General features: G+C 41.2%; 1 protein-coding gene across 8 annotated transcripts in view; it reads right to left on the reverse strand.

Moving 5' to 3' along the window:
• Window positions 1-27,087, reverse strand: part of ATRNL1 (attractin like 1) — a 948,738-nt gene that overhangs the window by 712,088 nt on the left and 209,563 nt on the right. For all 8 annotated transcript variants that reach the window (XM_045024151.1, XM_045024152.1, XM_045024153.1 and 5 more), the window contains exon 11: window positions 968-1,052. In XM_045024151.1, the coding sequence (XP_044880086.1) occupies window positions 968-1,052 (85 nt within the window). The remainder of the gene's footprint in view (window positions 1-967; window positions 1,053-27,087) is intronic.

Below are 27,087 nucleotides of genomic sequence, written 5' to 3' on the forward strand. Positions count from 1 at the left end.
AAAGGATTACCAGTTCCAGGTAAAGATGTAGGAAGAAACACAGCTGGATGAGGTCAGTTGGGGAAGGAGACGCTGCTCCCTTCCAGCTGACTGGAAGTGCGTGGGAGGTTATTTATACCCAAGGCAGTTCCAAGAAAGACCTCTAATGCAGACCAGGCTAGCATCACCTACCCTCCCCACCCATGGATCTTTATCTGCTGCGGCCATTATGCTAGTTGCCCCTTTTCTCAGGGGGGCTGGGAGGGAATTTTCCTCTCAGAAAGGCTGAGGCAAGGTGGGTATTTCACCTTTCACAGTGGGTTAGGGATCTGCTGGACGAGGAAATGGGGGTTGGGCCTGTACATGTACTCCACATAGAATGGTTATATGGTGATCAGATAAAATTCATTGGTAAAGGATTTAAACATGGCATCCTTTAAATGAGCAGTAACAGGGGATTTGGGGCTCCTGCAACTGGTATGGTGGGGAGTCAATCCCCTACCCTTTATAGCCCACTTAATGCTCACAAAAGGTGTGGGGGGGGTTACAGAAGCAGAATGGATGGGACCAGGATTGAAAAGGGGGAGGGATGACAGCAGCCCCCTGAGTATATGGAAATATATATGGTATTACCTGCACTGTACAATTATCTGCCAGGTACTCCCAGATATTTAAGAATAAAGTTGCAGCATAATCAAAAATCACATCCAGTGCCCCCTGTCCTGGCAGAGCCAGACAAATGTTCTACCCTTGGATTTATATAAACATTCTCTAAATCAACATGTTTCACAACTACCCCAAATAAATGATTTGATGTACTGATGACCAGGATATGTAACATTGTTCTTGAGGGCTACTATTCATTTTAATAAATAACATCAACTGTACACATCATGGAATTGCACTTTATGTAAATGTAACTGTCATCATAGATTTTTTTTTCTTCCTGCAAAAATGGTCAGAGACATTTAAAACATGCTTCATTTACCCATTACTGACAACTGCAGTGTGTCCAAATCTGTTCAAATCTCGATGCAGATTAGGTTTTGGTAAAATTTTCCATTCATCACAAGCTAAAAGACAAAAGGAAAGCATACCATTTCCTGTAATAAAGTTTCAAGAGACTTTCGCAAAATATATGACATATGTAAATACCAAGATTAAATCAAAGCCATATATGGGCTATTTTTAGAGGAAAGTAACAATTTGAAACATATCTTTTTCAAATGCCTTGATTAGCAATGCTAGTATATGATACCCACTTGAAAAACAAATATTCTTTGTGTTCTAAGATATTTAAATACTTATAGGATACAAACGTATTTAAATATGTCATTAAAATCATTTTACCTTAGTGATAACTAATTTTTCAAATGTCAGAGTAAAATATAAAAAACTCCAAAGCAAAAGTCACTTCAATATAAACTTCAAGTCTTTGCAATATCAACTTTAGCTTGGTTATCTAGACAGACTATTTTTTTTTAAAAGTATAGTACATTGTCCTTAACTTTAAAGCCAAAGGTATTGTTGAGAAATAATATAAAAGCAATATATTGCTGCAATGTAGTCTGCTTTATTCTTTCAAACACACTAACAGATATGAAATTTCTTACACTCTTTCCCCACACCTAGCCTCAGGACAGCATACTTATGTCACTAATACCTTGCTATAAATCAGGTGTTTTCTTTTTTTAAACACAGAATAGCCATAGGTGAGTAATTGTGAGATTTTAAAATATAAACCAAGTAATTCAAACTAGCAAAAATGCCTATTCAGTAATATGAGCATGCACAAGGGCTATCATTAGAGAGAAATATTATATTATCAAACATTGGAGGGTGAAAAGCACACAGGTAGCTAACTATTTAACAATGGGCCAGGCTGACCTACTTCAAAGCACTTTTACAGCTGTTCAGGGAATTAGGTTTGTTTGCTAATTAAGGTTGCCTTTAGATACACATGCAAATTAGATTTGCAATGCAAACTATAATGTTGTAGAGATGCTTTGTGATGATTTTTAATGTAAAATTATCAAGATAGGATGTGCAAGAGCTGTTGCAAACCCATTTTATAGGGGGAAATAGGATGGGTATAGCTAATTTGGTATAATGGTTCTTGATAATCACAGAATAGTTCCTAGTCTGAAGTCTCCTCTAATTCCTTGACTGCCTCTTCCAGAGGTTCAGAGGGTCCAGATACAGAGGGTGAAGGAGAATGCCTCGACCTCACCCTGGGTGGACTTGGAGGCTTAGGGTACTGTTGGCAGTACACTGCCCGTGGGTCCCAGTAAGGCCACTGAGGTGGAAATGGTATGGATGGTGGCATCCTTTGGTTCCTGTACCAGCCTTGAGTTTCAGATCCTGGGTGATATTCACAGTGTTCTGGTGGACCTGGTCTAGTAGCTGCAAGGAAAGGCTAGGAGTGACGGGATGAGTAGATTTACCCTTAATCCTCATTGTCTTCATCACTAAATAAAGCTGATCTGGGCAGTGTAGGAAGATGGCTCAGTATCAAACGTGCTGGAGTGAGGCCGATACCAAATAGTGGAGATTCTGGTGCCGAGGAGACCAGAAGATTTTTGTGGTGGAGAAATTGTTGCAATACCAACAGCTTTGATAAGAAGAAGGTGTTGTCAGTGGTACTGATGTGCTGCAGAGGCAGAAGGAGGCGCCATAGTCTGTAGCGTTGCCAAGCAGCCAGGTGCCACATGTTTGAGCTGCTCCAGTGGTACCGAGGCAGAGACTGTAGGGTCTCCCTTTACTGCCTTTTTCCAAGCCAGCTTCCTTAGGGTCTCCTAGAGTGGATCACCCCAAGAGACCATCCTCAAAGAAGAAGTGAAGGTTGCAGTCGGAGTTCCTTGCACCTCTACTGTGTTTAGATGATACCAAGGCATGCTTTGGTATTGAATGCTGAGTATCACGGGGTTCAGATATAGTTGAGTGTTTGGACATAGAGGGTTCCTCAGTACCAAGACTGCTTGAAGCCTCGTGGGGTGCAAGGTCATGGTAGAGCCTCTTAGGTTAAGCTTCTTGCTAAGGAGATTTGGAGCTACTCTGCAGAAGATGTAGCAGAATTCAATTTTTATTTATGTATTTATTTTATAATTTTGATAGATAGAATCATAGAATAACAGGGTTGGAAGGGACCTCAGGAGGTCATCTAGTCCAACCCTCTGCTCAAAGCAGAACCAATCCCCAGACAGATTTTTGCCCCAGATCCCTAAATGACCCCCTCAAGAATGGAACTCACAACCCTGGATTTAGCAGGTCAATGCTCAAACCACTGAGCTATTCCTCCCACCCCCGTTATTTTTAAGAATGATGTTCAATTTTATCAATTTAAATTTTTGATTGTGGAAAATTATGAGGAAGTCAGACAATTATTTAATTACAGTACATACTGAGATTCAAAAACTGCTAAATGACTGCTAACACAAACTGTCAACATCACATATCAAAATATAAAAAGTACCTATCCTTAAATGAAACTCTAGTTCTCAAGTTGCATTTTTCTTACTTTGTGTTTCTGTAAATTTCAATTATAATGGATGGAATTTTTTTTTCCCTGTCAGCTTGTGTGTGTATGGCAAAATTGACATTTACTGACTTTTACCAATAAAAATCTCATTCTTCCAAGCCTAACTATGAAGTATGAATGGGATAACTAGTTAAATAAGCAGCATTGCTAGATGCTCCATCTCAGGCCAAGGCGGTTGAGATGAAACTGAGGGCAGTTCATCCATCACAGCCCGTGTATCCTCCATACAGGGCACAAAGGATAGCTAGGGAGCATGTGAGGACTGAACGGGCACTGTTGCCAAAAATCTCCAATTGAAGATACCAGGGGCACATGTGCACCTGAAGTAGAGCACCCCCAGGAACATTACTTGAAGAACTTCCAGTTCTAACACTAGGCCAGCAATGTATCACTTTTGATCACAAGTGTCAGAGCAAGGTGAGGATGATATTAAACACAAAGATGTGTATATCCCATATCCCTGTGGAACAGCAGTATTGAATGCAGTTATGTAATTTAAATTACACAAGAGCTTCAGACAGAGACTTATATTATTTACTGGAAAATAAAAGTGATGAACAATTATTAATTCAATTTCTATTTCAGGAACACTTTCTCATTTAAACTACACAAGGCATATTTTATCCTTATACTCTCCCAGCACTATCTTTCAGTTATACTGTAAATTCAAGTTCAGCTACAATTCAGTGCATGTTAGCAGAAGTGGTTTGTTTGACTACATGGGAAGATATGTATTTGGTGACAGAAAAAAAACATTTAAAATTAAAACCACATAACACTATATTTTCATCTGATCTAGAAAAAAATTCAGAATGATTTTTGTATGTATATTTTTTTTAAACAAAAAGGTGAGATTTAACACAGAAGGAAAACCATAAAACCATTATTAAAAGCTGGTTTTAAGATAAGAAACTTTTGAAGACTGGAGATATAATAATTCCTAGCTTGCTGATGTTATTTGTCAAACTGGCAGGTCTTTTCAGTAGAGTAAAGGGGGAAAAAATGTTACAAATAGCCTTTCCTCTTATCTCTTCTAGTCTTCTCAATAACTACTGAACATTGAAGAGAGCACTGTGCTAGAAAAATACTTTTGCTGAGCTTTAAATTCCTGATCAGGGTTTCTCTTGGAAATACAGATTAGTTCACGTGAAATGCAGGAGTTGCCAAGTGACTATATGCTTAGTACAAAATATAATTTGTTGCTGTTTAAATTTTGTCTTGCTTATTGCAAAGTGCCTGAATGTTTAGACTTACTGAAAACTATAATTATCTTTCCCTGCTCTCTTTTCAGACACTAGCCCTATGATTTAATATAATAAATTAGTACAAAAATTCTAAGAACCATAAAAAAGATGAGCAAGTAATAAGCATATCAGGACTTTTCAATACTGTTAACCCTTCTTCATTCTCCTTTCTGTATTAAATCTAATTTCAACTGTAAGCTCCTTGTGATAGGGAGTAATTATTACTCCTGTCTGTAAAGTGCCATCTATAGCTATTGCATTGGGTAAATAATATAGTTCTCAGGAAGATTTAGTAATATGGTTACATTTCCCATTGTCTCAGCATGTAAACTCATATTGTATATAATTGAGGCCTATTCCTCTCAAAGAAAATGGTATTAAGGAGATAAGGGATCTTCATTCACCATTTGTTTAGAGTAGAAGGTGACTAGCAAAACACTCCTAATGCCTTAAATTATGAAACTGTAGGGAAGGCTTTCTTTCCCATATACCTGTATAAAGGCATTGTTTACACTAGAAAGTTGTACTGCTTTAACTGTACCAATGTAGTTAAAGCATCATAGATACCCTCTCTCCCCCTTGCAGATGCAGTATAAAGGTGCTTATACCAGTATAGCTTTTTCCTGTAAGGGAAGAAGAAGAACCTGTAACAGTATACCACCTTTATATCTGCACCCACAGTGCCAGTACAATTATATTGGTTAAAAAAAAAAGTCACACACCTAACTGATTAAAGTTGTACTAGGACAACATTAAACTACAGACTAGGCTTAAAATATTACAATCAGCTCAGATGTGCTATAGACTAGTTGGAATGGAGACTCTGTGTATAGGACTAGAAAGAGAATTATGTCACCCCAGCTCTGTATTGCAGATTCCTTTTTGAGTGACTTACACTTTCTGCCCAGTTTTTAATAATCAATCATTTAAATAGTGGGCCAAATTCTCAGTTGATGTAAATAGGCAGAGTTCCATTAACTTCAAGACTGACAAAGTCAATTGAGCTGTTCCAATTTATACCACCTGAGAATCTGAGCCACTATATCCAGTTCAAATTTTAAATTTATTAAAATCTAGGGGCAACCAATATCTGGCAGATGTCTTTCGAGCACAGGGTCTTTACTCATTTGAACTACAATTTGCTTTTGGTCTTTCCTGTAAACACTATTTTGGGTACCTTCAGTTAAGACATTTTAAAAGTTAAAAGCCCTAGCATAAGATCGACCCTTGTAAATTTAATAATGTACTTAGGTCACTAAAAGGTTTTATACTGTATCTTGCTGAAGAGTGTTAAATGAGTTAGACAGCCCTTTTGCAGTAAAAGCCAGAAAAGCATGTGAGGAAAGCTGTAGGCATGAGAGAGAGAAGCAAAGATGGCAAAGAATATGAGCTATGTGGGATCCACTTAGAGATTCTACTTGTGTATGTTTTTTGTACTAAGCCTACACAAGTTGCTTTGAAAGCTACGAGTGATGTCATCACTAGAGACCTCACACCTAATTTATTTTTAATAGAGGTAATACAATAGCCATGCTGTGTACTGGCAATATGATAAAACAAAATCAACTGAATTGTGACTTAAAAGCTCCATACAAACATCTCTAATTTCTATGGACAAGTACAAGGTAAACATTCCAAGCACTGCCCAAGATTTTTGAAGGAGTCTTGTGCAACAATTCAAAAAGGCACTCCCGTATGTCAGAGAGAGACTGTAAAACAAAGCACAATACTTAGAATCGCATTGTCTTTCTCCCCACTGTGTTACCCCGATTCTATCTCTGCCTATAATAGAATACTGTGTGAAATTCTGGTCTCCCATGTTCAAGAAAGATTAATTCAAATTGGAACAGGATGATCCGAGGAATGGAAAACATACCTTATGAGAGGTAAGAGGTGGCTTGTTTAGCCTAACCAAAAGAAGGCTGAGGGGAGATACGATAGCTCGCTATAAATACATCAGAGGGATAATATACCAGGGAGGGAGAGGAGTTATTTAAGTGCCATTGTGGACACAAGAACAAATGGATATAAACTGGCCATCAACAAGTTCAGACTCAAAATTAGGTGAAGGTTCCCAACCATCAAAGGAGTGATGTTCTGGAATAGCCTTCCAAGGGGAGAAGTGGGGGCAAAAACCCTAACTGGCTTCAAGACTGAGTTTGATAAGTTTATGGAGGGGATGGTATGATGGGACTGCCTATGATGGCAGGTGGCCAATCGACTGCCAGTAGCAAAACTTCCCAATGGCTACAGACAGAATACTAGATGGGGAGGGCTCTGAGTTACTATAGAGAATTCTTTCCCAGGTATCTACCTGGCAGGTCTTGGCAAGTGTGTGGAGTAATGTAGTGGAAGTAATTTCAAGACATTTGTTTGCTGGCCCTTCCCTCCTCCGCGCTCCCAGTGCTCCTGAATCACATGGGGATGCCCACATGCAGATGGAGCCTACTGGTGCCAGCAAAAGCCCCAGCTAAAGGGCAGTGACCCCATTATTGTGCATTGGTTCCTCCTCTCATCGCCCCCCGCCAGTGTTCTAATCCTTGGGAGGCTATCTGGGGAATGCATTTAGGAGAAGGGGAAGATTTTTGCTTATATTAGGCTTTCTAGGGCCATGTCAGGAATGACGAAGCATGGGGACTTGGTTGCCAAATACCCAGTTAACCTTGAAGTTTTATTTACAAGTTTAATTGGAATTATAAATAAAGTTGCGGCCAGAGCTATTCTTTAACCACATTTACTTCAGCCAGATCATTCTGGAACATTAAACAGTAGAGCAAGGCTGGCACCCAGCCATATAAGATGCTCCTCTCTTCCACTGTCAAACCATTTTTCTTCCCCGATAAGATTTTAGCTCAGGTTTTTTGTCATTAACAATTACAAATACTTTCAGCTCCTTTTAATTAAAAGAGAAATGTATAGTCAGTGCACCAAAGTTCATTCTGGACTCTGCATACACTTTTTGTTTGGCTCCGTGCTTTAGGATTCTGGGTGGACAGCAAATAAAATATCATTAAAGTTTGGCACAAGACTAGCAAACTTATTTTCCAGTTTGTTCCACGTAGAACAAAGCTTTTTCTTTGTTCTGATGATAAAAAAAGTCCCTCCTCTCAGCAAAATGTAAAGCCAGACCTGTTTGAAACAGCATGAAATAAATTTTAACTACAGGTGGAACATCCACAACAGAGCGTACATACACAGTAACAAATCCCTAAACTGCATTAAAAAAAAAGAAAGCCTGAGTTTGACTACTAAATGAAGCAATTAGTGCATTATACTGTTATGATTTTGCTTTTCTAATACTGCAGTGATAAATGGCTAATTGCTAGTACAGACTGCACCAGAGCTACATTTATGACTTAAGTGCTCAAGAATACATAAAATTTAATCCATCGCAGCTGCTGCTTTACATTCTCTTTGGGATAGCACACTGATAATCCATTTGTAATTATAGATTTTTTTGTTCAATGATATAACATACTCTTTTTATTAAATACTGTTTTCATAGATTTTCAAATTAATATGTACTATCTCTGCTATTATCAAAGACTGGAATTAGAGTATATAATTTAAAAAAATTATCTATAAACAAATTTCTATTTTTTTAACAACAAATGTAAACAAACTCTTTGATTACAAGTGAAATTAAAGTTAGTCTCAGGAGTCAAACTAACGCATTTTCCAGACAGGAAGGAAAGCTTTCAATACTTATTTCAGTAACATGCAAACAACTCAGTATTTTATTACTAATACTGTATTGGACAGGAAACTGAATTTACATTTAGTGTAATATTAATCTATATATTAGATATGATATTACATTATATTAATATAATCTTTGGGAATCTATCAGCAGAAATCCAGGTTCTATGTGGATGAGGGGAAAGCAGTGGATGTGCTATTTCTGGACTTTAGCAAAGCTTTTGATACAGTCTCCCACAGTATTCTTGCCAGCAAGTTAAAGAAGTCTGGGCTGGATGAATGGACGGTAAGGTGGATAGAAAACTGGCTAGATGGTCGGGCTCAACGGGTAGTGATCAATGGTTCCATGTCTAGTTGGCAGTCGGTATCAAGTGGAGTGCCCCAAGGGTCAGTGCTGGGGCCGGTTTTGTTCAATATCTTCATTAACGATCTGGAGGATGGTGTGGACTGCACCCTTAGCAAGTTTGCAGATGACACTAAACTGGGAGGAGTGGTTGATACGCTGGAGGGTAGGGATAGGATACAGAGGGACCTAGACAAATTAGAGGATTGGGCCAAAAGAAATATGATGAGGTTCAACAAGGACAAGTGCAGAGTCCTGCACTTAGGACGGAAGAATCCCATGCACCGCTACAGACTAGGGACCGAATGGCTGGGCAGCAGTTCTGCAGAAAAGGACCTAGGGGTTACAGTGGACGAAAAGCTGAATATGAGTCAACAGTGTGCCCTTGTTGCCAAGAAGGCTAATGGCATTTTGGGTTGTATAAGTAGGGGCATTTCCAGCAGATCGAGGGACGTGATCATTCCCCTCTACTCAGCACTGGTGAGGCCTCATTTGGAGTACTGTGTCCAGTTTTGGGCCCCACACTACAAGAAGGATGTGGATAAATTGGAGAGAGTCCAGCGGAGGGCAACAAAAATGATTAGGGGGCTGGAGCACATGACTTATGAGGAGAGGCTGAAGGAATTGAGATTGTTTAGCCTGCAGAAGAGAAGAATGAGGGGGGATTTGATAGCTGCTTTCAACTACCTGAAAGGGGGTTCCAAAGAGGATGGATCTAGACTGTTCTCAGTGGTAGAAGATGACAGAACAAGGAGTAATGGTCTCAAGTTGCAGAGGGGGAGGTTTAGGTTGGACATTAGGAAAAACTTTTTCATTAGTAGGGTGGTGAAGAACTGGAATGGGTTACCTAGGGAGGTGGTGGAATCTCCTTCCTTCGAGGTTTTTAAGGTCAGGCTAGACAAAGCCCTGGCTGGGATGATTTAGTTGGGTTTGGTCCTGCTTTGAGCAGGGGGTTGGACTAGATGACCTCCTGAGGTCCCTTCCAACCCTGAGATTCTATGATTCTATAGAGGCCTGCCTGAAACACACTATGGAATATTATATCTTTTTTAGGCTGCATTGTCCTTTTACTGAATGATCCCAAAATTCTTTATACAGACACAGAGTCCTGAAATGCAGCCACATCCAGGTAGCAGATGAAGCAGCTGTTCTGTTCCAGCAACACTACTCTTATTAATATGTATATACACCTGGACACTCCCTGCCAAATCAATCAATCTATAACCATTTCTAATGCACCCAGAAACCTCAGTAAGTGCCATATTTGAAACAATAAGAGAACACACACTTCTTTATTTGAAAGGAGAAGGGATAACTTAGGCACATAGAATGTAATTGTTGAAGTTAGAATTCAGCCAGGACATCATAGCTGACACCCTTACCCTTGCAAAAAGCACCATATTCATCACAAGTAGTACAGACTCTGTTTTAAGATTCCTCTCAACTTCAGGGTAAGAGCTGTACCTACTGAATCACCAAATGCATACCACCATTCTCTGGAGCACTGGTTTTCTTTTCAAGCTTCCCATCAAATAATTGATATGACCCAATCCATCTTGTTTTATAAACTTTGATCAGCATAAAAATCCATCAGATTTAAAACTCTGATTGTACTTCCAGGCCTTGTCTTCGCTAGGAAAAAATGGTCCGTTCTTAACTGCAGTTAAGTTAAAATCCTAGTGAAGCTAAGGTTGTAGTTTTCACACTAGTTAGCAGGTTGATTGAGAGACTAGCCTCCCCCATAGCAGGTAGAGTTAAAAACTAATTCATGTGAACACTACAAACTATCTTGGCTTCATGTTTGTTAACTCCAGTTACCTAACGAGTTAAGAAAACATCTTTTTTCCTAGTGAAGAAACAGACTCAAGTCCACAGTGAATTAATTTGTGGATACAATGATAGGGGTAGAGAAAAATGTGTATGATCTCTTTAACCCTAGGCAAATCATATGCAGAACCAACCGAAACTGTTTGAATAGACCAACAGAGTTTTCATTTAAATAACTCATCTGGGACCAAGATCTGCACAATTTTAAGATTTTCTCTGCTGAATATATCCTATAATGCTTTTTCCAAACTTTTGAAAGCTGAGCTCCCCGTCAGGAAAATAAAACCAATCATACCCCCTGCCTTTAATCCCACCATCTATTATTTCCATCTTCATTTATGCATCTTCCATGCCAAGCTTTCTGACTAGTTCCCTTGTGGCCCACATTTTTGAAGACTCTGCTTTAATGAATAAAATTCAGCTTCAGAAAATATAACAATGGGCAATATATATACACCTCTACCCCGATATAACACTGTCCTCGGGAGCCAAAAAATCTTACCGCATTATAGGTGAAACCGCGTTATATCGAACTTGCTTTGAGCCACCGAAGTGCATAGCCCCGCCCACCCAGAGCACTGCTTTACCGCGTTATATCCAAATTTGTGTTATATCAGGCCACGTTATATCGGGGTAGAGGTGTGTGTGTATATATATATATATATATATAGTATATATATATTAATCCCTAAGGATTAATCTGTTGGTCTGTATAAAATGTCTTTTTGATAAAAGTGTGTAGGCTGCATAGATTAATAGAATTATTTACAATAAGCTGTAATGCAAGATACCTAGAAGCTTCTAGGCCAGACATCCTGGCCAATTTCCTCTGTGATGCTAAAAGCAACCTTTAAGACTCTTACTCAGAAAAGTAATAATAGGAGACAAACCTACGCAAATTGTCTAGGGACTTTTTTAATGTCTGCTAACCTTTCACCTAGTTAGGGTGAAAAGTGGGGTTTTTCTGCCCACAAATTTCACACATACACCCGCAGATGCGTACATAGCTGTCATTAATACGTACACAAAAGGTCAGCCTATGAAAACAGGTACCCTCACCTTTCCATGGGGGATAGACAAATTTGGGCATAGGAGGAAGGATTTCTCCCTATAAAAAGGGTGACAATCCACCATTAGGTGGGCAATACATCTTTCTATTCTTGTCATCTCAACCTACTTCGAAGCCTCTTTCTCCTACGAAAGCTGTCAATACTAAGTCGTAGTATTAAGTCTTTTCACAGCTGTAAGTATGAAATAAGTCTTATTTCTGTTTTACTTTAAAACATCTAGTTTAAAAAAGGGTTTAACTCATAACTAAACTTCCTCTATCAAAGGTGTGAAATTCACTCTAGTGCTACTGCTGCAGAGTGCATTTAGAACTGTGATATTTGTAACTTTGTAATCTCATACTGCTTTTAACATTTTACATTTACTTCTTGTTTTATTGATTTTAAATAAAAGGTCTTAATTGACTAATTTTGTCTCAGTGTAAGTTTTCTGTCATATACCCCAATCTCCTTGTATAAATTCTGTGAAACCTGATTCAAGACGAACTTTATCTTCTGATCACACATATTGGCGAGCCATACCCATATTATTAATATCTATTAATTATTATTACTATTATTAATTAATTAGAAAATTAATTATTAAATAAAACTAAATTAAGTGGATAAATTCCACTGTCCCTACTAACCCTCCCCAAATCAGGCTACTATATATATATATATATACACACACACACACACACACACACAATTTTTTGCAAGCCTACAATGATATTATAGAAAATTAGGTAGCAGTTTATACACTATTTAACATACAACGTTCATCAATCCTATAAAGTGAGAATATCACAACCACCAATGGGAACAGATAGTGGCCTATCTGTAGCAGCACAAGTGAGTATGGGGGCATGAGGTGACCTTTAATTACTTGTGCCAGCTAGCATAACTACACCAGTGCTCTGTAGGAAGAATGCTACACCAGGTAACAGTATGGCAAGGGGTATTTCCCCTTGGTGCAAAGGGGAAATCCAGAAAGCAGAATGTGATTTTCTCAATCACACTTTGCCTTCTGGTCTACTCCAAGAGCAGCACAACAATGTACTACCCCTTGCTTTGAGTTCATGGCAAAGCCACAAATTAGCACAAGAACACAAGAAGTGACTATGACAGAAAAAAATGTGTAATGGATATTGATTTAAATTTCTTTCAGTGCTGGGTATAAGCCATACAAGAACTGTAAGGTTTGGAGGTAGATTTTCCCCTCTGTTTTAGGACTGCTTTGTACCTTATTGCTAGCGTACAGCAGTCCCAACACCAGCATAGCCATCCCAAAGAAGATCACCCAAATATAGGGGAATCTCTCAGCAGTTTTGTGCATCTTACAATATAAAATAAAAATTATCAACATTTCATGAAGGAGTTGCACATTCTACTACAATACAGTGTCAAAAAATTAAGCACAATCATTGTGATGAATGTTTTCTTCCCCCTCGGACCAAATTGGCGGGGGCCTGCTGGGTTTTTCACCTTCCTTGCAGCATTCTGGAGGCACAGTCAGGTTGAATAATAATTTGTGGCAGTAGCTGGTAGGAATGTTAGTTCATCACAATTTTCAGCCAGTTTCCAGTGTGATTAGAAGGCTAAAAGGGATGGGTCCCAGAAGTAAAACAAAAGACCTGGGATTCTGCTGATATGCTTTGTGCCCACAGGATAGGGGGAGACCTCATGGCATTCATGGGCCAAAGTCCTCTCCCCGTTTTAGTATCCTCTGTCCCCCTCAAGGGAGAGAGGAGTGTATGTGAAAGGATTCAGGAGAGTGAGCTAGCTGAGTCCTAGGGATAAGCTGAGGAGAGTCTACCCTGAGTTATGGGTTATATGGTAGGAACCCTGTACCTCCACAGTGGAATCACTTAAAGCGCCCAATATTTGAAAGTACGGGCGACAGGGTGGGTAGTGCCCTCCTCTGTGTTAAGTTTAATAAAGTTGTGGCTGCTGCTTAAAATCCCTGTGTCTATCTTGACTCGCTAATGTGTCCTGATCGATCTACTTGAATCTTGAGTCTGGGTGCACAAGAGAAAGCAGGCTCCAACCAGCAGCCACTATTTATTAGCTCCTCCCCATGAGCAAGTGGGCAGCCAGGGACAAGGAGTGAAGTGGGAAATCATTGGATGGAAGGGTGGTGGAGTAAGTACATCTAGTAACAGGTCAACAGCACACTCCTCACATCATGAGCAAAACAGAATCTCCACAAGAATTCCAATTCAGCGGGGTGTTGCCCCATACACTGGGCTTAGGGTTTAGTCTCCATCTAGCCCTAAATTATTTACTGTAATTTTGTAAGAATGACCCTAAAAGTTAACATTTCCCTCTTCCCTCCCACAATCCTGGAATTTTTGGTGTGTGACTTCTGAAATGCAAGGAAAGGTCAAAATGCACAAATACTATATTCCCTAAATATACAGCAAATACACTTTTTCAAAAATAAAAAAGTTGTATAATAAGTATGAAACATGCGCAAATAAAATTTAATATTTTAATAATGTAACAAGACAACAAACGCTGCACTTCAGTAAAGTTTGTGCATGTGCACATTCATAATAATTAAGGGTACAAAGTAATTTTACCTATATAAGTCTCAATCCTGCAATGAACTAAATACTCTGGCCCTGATCCAGCAAACCACATAAGCATGTGCTTAACTTTCAGTATGTAAGTAATCCCATTGACTTCAGAGTCTTAGGGATAGATTGCCACTTTCCTGATTAAGAGGCAGATAGATGCACCTCACCAGGAATGGGAATAGAGTAAGCAAGCACCAAGGCTCTGTCCATTCTCTCCATGCCTGATTGGGGTGACGGGTAGCAGAGGCATAGCATTCTTACCCCCTGCATGACCAGATTCAAGGTTTGAGGTGGCTCCACAGATGCATAAGGATAAGGTGTTGAGGGGTCAAACCCCTTTATGTCCCTGGGCAGGTGAGCAGCCCAGGACACAGTCTGGGATTTTTGTCTTACGTTTTTTAAACTATCGTCTGCCTATTTCTGTAAAAACATAGATGTAATATAATTCTATTCCTCTGCTTCAGACCCTTAATATCTCAGGGATTTGGTCCAGGTTTTGCCACAAAACGATAGTGTCTAACAATTCTGCCCTTGCAGGCAGACTACTGCATACCTAGCTGAGACACAAACTCCATATTTTAACAGACAGTTTGATCTGGATGGCCAGAGTAATTGCAGACCTTATGGTACTCAATTCCACAGGAGTTGCACAGTACCTAGCATTTACATATCTTAGTAATTAGTCTTACAGCAGTGTCAGAAATTAATTTAATTTCCGTAACAGAGTGAGAATGTCAGTCATTTCCAAGGGGTTAACACCACAACTATAATCTTGAAGGATCTGAAGACAGACTTGTGACAGGTGTCAAATCAATGTGTCACCACCATATTCAAAGTTCACTAAGATCAAATCTTACTGCGGGCACAGTTTATGACCATGATGCCATGTATATTACCATATAAATGTCAATGTTTTTTAAATTGTCACATGAATGTGTGCCAGAATCTAAGTTTCCTTTTAAAACAAAAACATCTCTCTATCCCTTACATTTGGAAAGAAAGCCTTCAAAAGAAGAACATGAATCTGTAAACAAACAATAGCTCTTAGAGATGTGATCCCATTTATCTCAATGAGATAATTATACTGAAATCTCACAATAATTTAAACATCACTAATTACTTCACTACTGAGCATTAGTACCAGAAACACCAGACTCATGTGATTGCTTGTCACTGTGGGATGTAGTGGTTGATACTTGAGCAGGGTACAATGGGGTAGTTATATGCTGCCAAAGATCATTGAGGTGGGGAATAAAGAATTGAAACCTACCTCCTACCAAATTTGAAATCACTTCTGCTTCTATCCAAAAGGATGAAGGAAAAAGAAGGTGCATCCCCTTTGCAATAATAAAAGTCCCAAATGTCTTCTGGGGACTGTGACGGGGTTGGGACTCACCACCGCAGGGCATCCCACTGGCACATCTGGGAATTAGCTCTGTCCTCTGTGGGGCACCCTCTGACGGTGGTGTCCCATCCATCATCTGTTCCCCTGTTGGTGTCTGGACCCGCATTGCTCCCCGGCAATGCGCACTGCTCTGGTCTCACTCCCTTCCAGGGGTCTGATGTTATCAGCAGTCCTCCATCTGCACCTGTTCTGGTGGCCGGCTTCAGCCTCAAAGTCTAGCCCCTTTTGTCACAGGGCCAACCACAGCCTGTACCAGGCCACTCTCCTCCTCAGCCAGGTGTAGTACAAGGAGAAAGGGGGCGGGGACCCAGGCCCACCCCCTACTCTGGGTCCTGACCCAGGGACCCTCTAGCAGTAGCCTCCCTGCCCTCCTTCTCTCTCCTTGTCAGACTTTGTCCCTGGGCCGCTTCCTCTTCATCCCTGTGCACCCACTCGGCCCTTTGTAGCAAGGCCTGCAGCCTGGGGTTTTCCTCGGGTGGAGCTCCCCAGCTCCTTCTGCCCTTCCCCAGCACTGCTCTGCCCAAGGTGCTACCTTTCAGCCCAGGAACCAGTTCTCCTCCCTTGGCAGTCAGGGAGAGAATGCCTCTCCTCCAGCCTTTATATATGGCCTAACCCGGCCCTGATTGGCTGCCTCTGCCCTGCCCTGATTGGCTCCTAACAGGCCTCTGTTGATTGGCTGCCGGCCTGCGCAGCCTCAAAGGCCTGTTCCAGCCTTTTTCTTCAGGGGTGGGGCACTGCCCCACCACAGGGACCAAAATCAAACAACTTCTGAATGACTTCTCAGACAGATAATACATTAATATATTACTCTGCCCCAAAATTTAAAAATATCAGAACAGCACCACTATCCATACCAAATTCACGGCCATGAAAAACATGTCACGGACTGTGAAATCCTACCAATCACCAGCCTCAGCCTGCTAGTCCACTGGGCTGGGGAGGGACAGGTCTTCCTCTGCACAGCTGCTTTTGGGAGGGGGGTGATTTCAGACCCACCTCCAGGTACCTCCCCTGGCTGCAAGAAGCTCCATAGCTGCACTGCTTTCAGAGCCCACTGTACCATGGAAAAGCCTGGACCAGAGGACCTCTGCATCACCAGAATTGAAAGACAATCTCTGCTGGTACCGACTTATTTTATGGAACCTACTTGCCCTCCGTCTATGCCATCTTCGATGGTGTTTCATCATCCAGTACTGACATGATTCCCATGCAGACTCTTTCAGGATACCAAGAAAGATTTCCAGTCAGTATTGACACGACTTTCCACATCACTACTCCACCGGTCAACTAGCTATCAAATCTTTATACCAGTAAAGGTTCAGGTACCTCCCCAGAGCCTAGGGTACCAATTCTACCTCTGGTACTGGCCCCGTCCACTCACCTGATCCCTCATCTGAGAGTTGACTATACAGGGCCCTCTGTTTTCCTGCTGCCTTCCCCTGAGGTTCAACCCAAGGAGGACACTCCCAGCAGGAGACATACTCACAGACTCTTGCAAGGACAAACTTAGGGCACTCCCCCTTTCTTTTCTGCCCCTTGAGCAGACTGCACATCTTGATGTGTAGTGCCCTGAGGGACATACTCAAAGAGCTGCAAAGTTTTGATTGTAGACTTTACCCATTCTCTCCAGGACTCAAATGTGAAAGATAAAGAATACAGTGATTTTGTCATATCAGTTTCATTTTATAGTCCAGATGTTACTTTTTTTGCAACTTGGAATTTCCATCCTTTTAATTATTTTTGTTTTTGGGAATCGACTTCTGAATTAACGTTAAGTTTAAAAGTCAGCAGAATAGAAAAAATACAGTACAAGTACTATTGATTTTAAATCAATAACAGAGGAAATAATTTGTCATGAATAACTGATCTGACAAATTTAGTCTCTTTCACTGTTTATGGAATATCTGTTATGGAATAAACAGTTGGTAAATTAGTCTAATTTATTTGCTATTCACAATAATTCAGAGGTTCCAAAAGGAATTTCTAGGGTGCTCTACTTGTAACTCTTTTCCAACCTGAAAACTGATCCTCTAACCATACCCTTTTGTCCCTTACTCTTGAGTCAGTTGTCTATACCATTGTGATTGGGGTATACAAACCTCACACTGGGATGGAAGGGATTAAAAGACTATACTGGTCCCAGCTAGCCCCGCTCCTCCAACCTTGAACAGCATGCTTCAACTGGAGACAGGGTTGAAAAGGGAGCAACCCTGCTCAGAAGGGGAAGGCTGTGGAAAAGTGTTGACCGACCCTACAGGTTCCTGAAAAAAAGAAGTCCAAGACGCCTCCTTGAGAGACCAGGGACTGTATGCTGAGCCTGGTTGGGCTGATAGTTTGGTTTCCCTTTTATATTTTCTCTCTATCTGGGACTGGAAGCGGAGAGAGCAGAAGGAGGAAGCGACCCAGGGAGGGTAACACTGAGGGTCCACAACCCTTCCCAGGGGTCAACGCTGCTGACCCTCCTAAGGCCCTGGGTCGGAGCTCAGTGGAGTGGGCAGGCCTGAGCTCCCCTACCACTATCCTCCCCTGCAGCCGAGTGGACTCTAACCACTAGGTCACCTAGCCCACCGAGGATCCTACTTCAACCATAATATTCTTTCCTACTCTATAATTCTTTAATAAGCTGTAAGTTTATTACAGAAGTACCTAACTCAACATGAACTTCTGTATCTTATCAAATTTTTCTGACCAAACTTTTCTTTAAAATATTGACAGATAAAAATTTCACTAAAATCCTTAAAATAATTGGCTATGATTCACTTATCACAAATAAAACAGACTTATCCAAAACCACTCTCAGAAACACGACAAACAAATACAACAAAATTCAGAACAATGAAACATAAACAATCACTTTATTAACAGGCTCAATCCAGTGGTGCATTATTTTAACATACCTTCATAAACCTACATGAAGTACATTACTTGCCAGTGTAGAAATGCTTATATAAGGAAGTCTGTGGGTACTAAGTATTAGCAAACAACCATGTTTGCTAATACTACTTTTCCATTCAAAGTAGTGACCGTTATAACTAGTATATTGCTTTCATTTACTGTAGAGTTTAGCAAGTGCAGTTCATTACTTGAAATATGAAGCCAAGATTATTTTTTTAAGAAAAGCACAGCAGAGGTTTGTAAGCAACAAGTCTTTGCAGGTTCTTGTAAATGATCAGTCAAAGTCTGCATTAGTATTTGATGAAGTGAGTGAGTAACTTGCTTGCATTTTTCAAGGATTTTTTAGCATTAATTGAGGATAGTTTTTGCAATTTAACATTTATAAAAAAGACATTACCAGGTAGGCAAATAAAACTGCTCTAATAATCAGTTCAGGAAGTGATGGTGGTAGAATTTCAAAGAGTTTAAGACCAGAGTGGACATGACCTCTGAGTGGGAAAGAATAGAGGGAGGTGGAAGGAGCCTCTTCCCACATAACCTTGTAAAGGACCAGTTACAATGGGAGTATGAGGTTTAGGAAACTTAAGGACTCCACATGGCCCATGCTACTGCAAGTGATAAGGTCCACATATCCATTATAATGTGTATTTCAGTCTGCAGGAATCATGGAGGCAGAACCAGACCTTTCAGTCACTGGCAGCATAGGGAATGCCCTGTCTCATGAAGTTCCCTCCAACTGAGAACTTCAACAGCCAGCATAATTTAAATCTATATTTCTTTAATTACAGATAGTAATATATATACACAATATAAAGCATATACACCTCTACCCCGATATAACGCTGTCCTCAGGAGCCAAAAAAATCTTACCACGTTATAGGTGAAACTGCGTTATATCAAACTTGCTTTAATCCACCGGAGTGTGCCCCCGCCCCCCCCAGAGCACTGCTTTACCGCGTTATATCCAGTCGCATTATATGGGGGTAGAGGTGTAATATAAAATATATGCTTTGAGGTTCTCCTACTGTAGAACATGATAAATTATACCTAATAACAACAAACCCAAAGCCTTAGACTTCAATTTCTATCTCTATTCTGGATGGTCCATTAGTCTCCAGGGTGGGCCAGATCTGTGCACTTTATTACGCAAACAAATAAAATTTTCAGGGAAGTCCAGAGAAGTTCTCCTCTTCTTCTTCCTCCTAAAATCCACAAATCCCATTACAATGGGATTTTCAAAGCAGTGTGCCTATAAATTGGGTAGCATAATCATCCTTTAAAAATTGACATTCAAAATGAGTTAGATTATATACATTTTTCCATGTTCCCCTGGCACTAAGTCTTAGAGAAGACTTCTATCAAAGAGAGGAAATGGCATTGGTTAACAGTGGAAGATCAATAGCAGAATTTGATGAACCAATGGTTGTCTGGCAGATCTCAGTACAGGAGACACAACTACGCTGCCCTGAGATCATCAGTACTCCTATGAACTGGATTTCAATGTTTGACTAAAGAATATTTATTCAATTGACTTAGTATGAATGCTATGACAGTTGTGAGAACTACCTGCCTGAAGTGAAAGAAGGTTCTCAGAGAAAACTCCCAACTTCAAAAATGAAAAGTTTCATCTGATTGGAGATGATAGCCATTGGGAGACCTACTCTAATGAATAGGAAATATAATGACCCCTCCTTCAGGGGTTCAATCTGGGAAGTGCTGCAACAAGCAGAATGTGGTTTCAAGATCATGCTCTTTTACCTTGCAGGGTTGGAATATGTTTAATGCCCTAAAGAAACATTTAATATTAGGATTTGTACAAAACTATTTTTCCTTGAACATACTAAAAACATTATAATACAGAAACCTGACGTTTTTGCTTCAAAACTCTTATTCATCCACTGTAAAACCCACCTGGGGGAACTCAAGGCTATGTTTCATTGGTTTAACATGATAGTTAAACTATGGCTCTGTAATAGCCAGTAAAAAAAATTGTTTGTGACTTCTCTTTCAGGATCAGTAACAGCAATAATCACTTCATCCAAGTAGAGAGACAAGATAGGTGAAGTAATAGCTTGTATTGGACCAACTTCTATTGGTGAAAGAGACAAGCTTTTGAGCTTAAACAGAGCTTTTCTTCAGGTCAGGTCATCCAAATATTCATTTTAAACCTGTCTTGTCCTGGAGGATTGAGTTTACAGCAGCAGACCTCCTCTGTGTGTTTGAGATATCCGAAGTCCAACACTAGGTTAATCAAGCCTGAGAGTCATAGCCTTTTCAGCCAGAAAGCCAAACAATATCACTGCCACTCCCTCATTCCTATCTTCTGCACTGTCCTGGGGAGCAGTGGAAAAGGTGGAAAGACATAGCAGGGATTTTGCCTAAGTTTTGCAAAGTGTTATTCCCCACCTCAGATCCCAGGTCCTAATACAGGGTGGTTGCAAGGCACCTTAGGGCTTGTCTACACTTTCTGGGGGATCGACGTGCAGCAATCAATGCATCGGCAGTAAAACTATTTCCCCATGTTTACTTCCCCCCCCTACTGTTCCTCACACCTTCTTGTCAACTGCTGCAAATGGACCATTTTGATTACCACTACAAACAGTTTTTTTCTCTCCTGCTGGTAACAGCTCATCTTAAATGATCACTCTCATTAAAGTGTGTATGGTAACACCCATTGTTTCATGGTCTCTGTGTGTATGTGTGTATATATATATCGTCCTACTGTATTTTCCACTGCATGCATCTGATGAAGTGGGCTGTAGTCCACGGAAGCATATGCTCAAATAAATTTGTTAGTCTCTAAAGTGCCACAAGTACTCCTGTTCTTTTTGCGGAACTGATTTGGGAACTGATTTGTCTGATCCCAAAGACCAAAAAACCAATATACCTGCATGAAACAGATTTGAATCTCACTTTATTTTTTTTTCTTTCCAAGGAGAAGCCCTTACACCATGCAGTTATTAGGCTGTATGACAGGGTCAGGCCAGATGGCTACAAGAGAGTGGTTGAAGGTAGATACATTAGCTCCTGGTTAAGCAGGTCCCTTTTCCCTGGGTAAGATAACAGGGACTATTCCAGAACACTCAGGAACTTTCTAGAACTAATTACGTCAGGCAGACTAATTAGGACACCTGTAGCCAATTGGGAAGTTACTAGAATTAATTAAGGCTAATCAGGACACCTGGTATAAAAAGGCTCTCACTCCAGTTAGTGAGGTGTGCGTAAGGAGCTGGGAGCGAGAGGATGTGCTGCTGGAGGACTGAGGAGTACAGTGTTAGCAGACATCAGGAGGAAGGTCCTGTGGTGAGGACAAAGGTGGTGTTGGGAGGAGGCCATGGGGAAGTAATGCAGGGAATTGTAGCTGTCGTGTAGGTGTTCCAGAAGGCACTCTAGACAGCTGCAGTCCACAGGGCCCTGGGTAGAAGGCGGGCCCGGGTTTTCCCCAAAACCTCCCAACTCCTGATCCAACACAGGAAGATCTCTGAGGCTAGCAAAATCTGCTAATAAGCGCAGGACCCACCAAGGTAGAGGAGGAGCTTTATCAAAGCTGAGAGGGACCATATTTCCAATACCAGGGCCGGCTCCAGGCACCAGCTTAGCAAGCAGGTGCATGGGGCGGCCACTCCGGAGATGGGCAGCAGGTCCAGCTATTTGGCGACAATTCGGCGGAGGGTCCCTCAATCCTGGTCGGAGCGAAGGACCTCCTGCTGAATTGCCGCAGATCGCGATCGCGGCTTTTTTTTTTTTTTTTCGGCTGCTTGGGGTGGCAAAACCCCTGGAGTCGGCCCTGTCCAATACTGTCCACCCATGTTCGCATTCCTTGTGAAAGCAGGTGGAGGCTGTCAAGTAACAATTCGTATTTATTTATTTTTGTTGGCTGATGCCACATGAGCGTTTTCAAGGAAGGTGCTGAAATGATGACTGCCTTGACTTCCCTGCCTGTGATGGGCCTATATAGTGAGGAGGCCACTCAATGAGGTAAAAATCTCCTCCAGTGATACACATGGAGTCTCTGGGCACCAGGGAAAAAGCCACATTGATCTCTGGCAGTGACAACAGGTTAAATGTTGACTGGTGCACACATATGGAGATCACCTGAATTAACAGCTCAACCACAGCCCACTACCTCCAGGACAATGAGTAACTAGGGGCAGAGCTTCAAGAAGCTGCCAGAGTTACCTGAACACCTATCCAGGTAAGATACCCGCACCAGCTAATATCCTAGCAATTCCAATGTTTTTAAAACTCATTCCATCCTACAGCCTTGTCATTCTTCTGTTCCGATGATCAGGATATTTGTTGCCATGTATGTAAACAAGGTAATGATTATTAAAATATGAAAACTAGGGCATTGCATTATGTGCATAAAATCTCCAGATTCCTGTACCTTCAGCCTTCACAAGTATATGCATGTGCAATAAGCATCTAAACTTTCTGAAAATTCAGTCTTTAACAATGATCACTGCAGAGGAATACAGGAAATAATAAATAGCTTTTGTGGGTAACAAAAAGCCAGAACAAACAATATATAACTATGCCACACATAAGAGATATAATCAGCAATATCCTATAGGCCAGAATGTGACAGAACAGTATAGGTTCTGTCTCTAGAGTTCAGTTTGTTTCTAGACAACACCCATTTAGCAGATGGAACTTGTAGCAAAACAATACTACATCATTTGCATGGAGAATGGTATGAAACATGATGCTGATAATATAGCACTTTTTGTCTTCAAAGCTTAGAGCTTTATTTATTTCATAACTAGGAAAATTTCAATAAAGCAAAGATTCAATGTTTGCTGTAGTTTCCAGAACAAAATGTGTTTATGTCTGACGTGCACTGTGAGATTATGTATTTAATTTGGCCAAATGAATGGCACAGAAGATTAAGTTTGTATCTAATTAATCTTTACACAATTTTTAAAATACAGGGATAAAATTACTACATTTATTTCTTTTTTATTTTATCAGTTTAATAATGCGTGGCAAATGTGATTTGTAAGAAAACAAAAATACTGTGCTAACTGCAGTAATTATCTTAAACAGAAATAATGTAGCATGACAATTTTAAATAAATCATAGTATATTTTCAAGAAGTAGAATAAAAATCTCCTTCTAAATGTAGTTCCTAAAACTACATTTACAAATATCCCAGGATCTGTACTATTTGTCAGGAACCATGGGATTGAGTCCCCTCACCTGAGCCTAGCGCTAGTCAGTTCAGTTTTCAGGCAGGTTAATGAGCCCAGCTGGGCTGCAGCAGAATGGCTTGATTGGCCAGTGTGCCCAATAGGCTGAAAGAAGTCAAAAGGTCTGCATTTAAGCTAAGCAGCAGTTTCCTGACTACTCAACATTTAAGCCTGCAGCTGTGATTGCTCCAGCCCCTTGTTCCTGCCTTGCATTCAGCCTTGTTCCTGCCCTACTCCAATCCAGTCCTGCTCCCTTGCTCGCTTCTGACCTTGACTCTGACCATTGGCTCTGCTTAATGACTCCTGACTACAGCTCTGTCCTGTGACTCTGGCTCCCTGTGCTTGTCCCTGGCTCTAACCACTATACAAGACTGCTCACATTCTGGTCCTGACACTGTTGATTATCAATTGTATGTGACAACAAAATATAACCACTGCAGATAATCAAGTGAATTATTTGGTCTACATGTTTTATTACGGCAAATAAAAGTGTAAGCCATTATATGTTGATCTGAAACGTATCTTGTCCTCAAGTAATTAGGCTTCCCTTTGTATTAAAGGTACAAACAAATGTAAAGTGTAAAAGATGAAATATTAATCAAATAGCAATGAGAAATTCTGAGGTACAACATACGGGTAATATTTAAAAAAACTAGATTTGGTGCAAAGTGAAATAGCTCAGAGGCATGGGCTCAGCTGCCTAATGGGGTTGGCAGGAGACAGCACATCACACCTGTGCACTCTATATTGGTTTACTGTTCACTTCAGGAAGCAAATGTACAAAGCCATATGTAGTTTGGGTTCAAGCTATTTAAGAGACCATCCCCCTCCCTTTTCCCCCCATGCACTACTGGAACAGTTCAGGTCAGCTGATGAACTCTTTGCTAATACTACTTAGATTTCAATATTGAGTATTCTCAATGAGTTCCTATCTAGAATTCCTTCCCACTGTTTATTAGTTCTCAAGGACTGTTGAAAATCCCATCTATTTATTCTTGTCTCTTCATAAGACTGGTTGGTAGGAATGGTTTTAAGGAAGGCTCTGATTTTTGACTGGGGATGTTGCCTCTTAGTTTATATTTTTTGAGCGGGTTGTTGTAAATTTAGGTATTGCCCTTTTTACAGCCTTTTTGAGACAGTCTAATGCTTGAACTATGACTGGACTTTTAACTGGCATAAATGTACCCAGAGACTTGGGAAAATGGGGCACGTTTTTGTTGTTTATTTTAAATAAATATAAAATTTGCACAATTGGATTATTAAATATCGTTTGATAAAGGAATATATAAATTTCTCTCTTTTAAAAAAAAGTGATAGTCCACCCTTCAAAGAAAATCCACAAATGTTTGTAATATTACTCAGCAATTTTCACTTGCCTTGCCTTCAGCCCCATACTTGGCACCCTTAAATCATTCTGCAGAAGGCTTATACTTCAGACAATGAATGTCCAAATGTTCCTGTAATATTTTTTTATTTTTTCACAACCAATCCCACCGTCACAATTTTAATATCCACTCTAATATCCTGCTTTTTTCCAGGAATGGATCAATGTCAGCAACAGTACATTTCAAATGCCTACATTTTCTTCTCATCTTCTGGTTTCACTATTCTATATTTCACCTATATAGTATAGATCTACGACCCAAATCAATGTCCACTCCAGTGATATTAGCATAAAGGGACATACAGCTTCCTTTTCAAACACTTTCCCTTCACGTGGATCTCAAATGGGTTCAGCTCCAAATATCTTATTCAGATGTTTTGGAAAAGTCAGTTACCTTTTCCGTAACTGGTGTTCTTTGAGATGTGTTGCTCATGTCTATTCCACAGTAGGTGTGCGTGCTTGCCATGTGCACCGGTGCAGGAAGTTTTTCCCCTAGCAGTAGGGGAGCGCCCCGGTGACCCCTGGAGTGGCACCTCCATAGCATGGTATAAGGGACGCTGCGCGCTTCCTCCACCCTCAGTTCCTTCTTGCCAGACAACTCCAACAGAGGGGAAGGAGGGCAGGGTGTGGAACAGACATGAGCAACACATCTCGAAGAACACCAGTTACGGAAAAGGTAACCATCTTTTCTTCAAGTGATTGCTCATGTGTATTCCAAGCAATATCTGTTGGAGGTGGGTAGGAGTTCACAAATTCTCGGGGCGGAGCACATCCCTGCCGAACCCGGCGTCATCCCTGGTCTGGGAAACGATCACATAATGTGAGGTGAACGTGTGAACTCAAGACCATGTAGCAGCCCTACAAATGTCCTGAATGGGGACATGGGCCAAAAAGGCAGACAACGAAGCCCACGCCCGAGTCGAGTGCACTTTCACAATTGGTGCCGGAGGGATTCCCACCAGGTCATAACAAGTACGGATGCACGAGATGATCCAGTTGGAGAGCCTATGAGTGGAGATCGGCCGATCTTTCATGCACTCAGCCAAGGTGATGAACAGTTGCGAGGACTTTCTAAATGGCTTAGTCCGCTCCAGGTAGAAAGCCAGAGCCTGTCTCACAACCAGTGTGTGGAGGCAGCGCTCCTCACTGGACGCATGGGGCTTGGGGCAGAGGACCATCAGAAAAATGTCCTGACCCATGTGATAGGCAGAGACCATCTTTCGGAGGAACAAGGGGTGTGGGCGGAGCTGAACCTTATCCTTATGAAACACCGTGTATGGGGGCTCGGAGATCAGGGCCCTGAACTCTGAGACGCGCCTAGCTGACGTGATTGCAACCAGGAAGGCCACCTTCCACAAGACATGTGACCAGGAGCACGTGGCTAGCAGCTCAAACAGGGGCCCCTGAGATGGGCCAACACCAGGTTTAGGTCCCACTGCCTAACATATGGGAAGAGGCAATCTAACCCCTTAAGGAATCGGCCAGTCATAGCATGGGAGAATACCGTGTGGCCCTGCATCGGTGGATGGAAGGCCAATATGGCCACCAGGTGCACCCTGACTGATGAGGGTGCCACGCTCTGGGATCCAAGGTGAAGGAGGTAGTCCAGAAAAAGCTGGATCAGGGCAGCCACCGGGGAAATGCCCCACTCGTCCGTCCATCTGGAAAATCGAGACCACTTTGCCAAGTAGGCTCAGTGCGTGGAGGGCCTACTTTCTAGGAGGATGCGCTGAACCCTTTCTGAGCACATGCTTTGCTCCTGACCGAATCATTGAGCAGCCATGCCGTGAGGTGGAGTACAGTTAGGTTGGGGTGGAGGAGGCAGCCCTGGTTCTAGGAGAGCAGGTCCGGGCGGGATGGCAATGGCAACAGCCACGGCAGGGCGAGCACCAGGCCCATGAGGGTCTGGTACCAATGCTGCCTGGGCCATGCCGGGGCAATCAGAAGGACCAGGCC

Source organism: Mauremys mutica, chromosome 7, assembly GCF_020497125.1.
Source record: "Mauremys mutica isolate MM-2020 ecotype Southern chromosome 7, ASM2049712v1, whole genome shotgun sequence".
Classification (NCBI taxonomy): Eukaryota; Metazoa; Chordata; order Testudines; family Geoemydidae; genus Mauremys; species Mauremys mutica.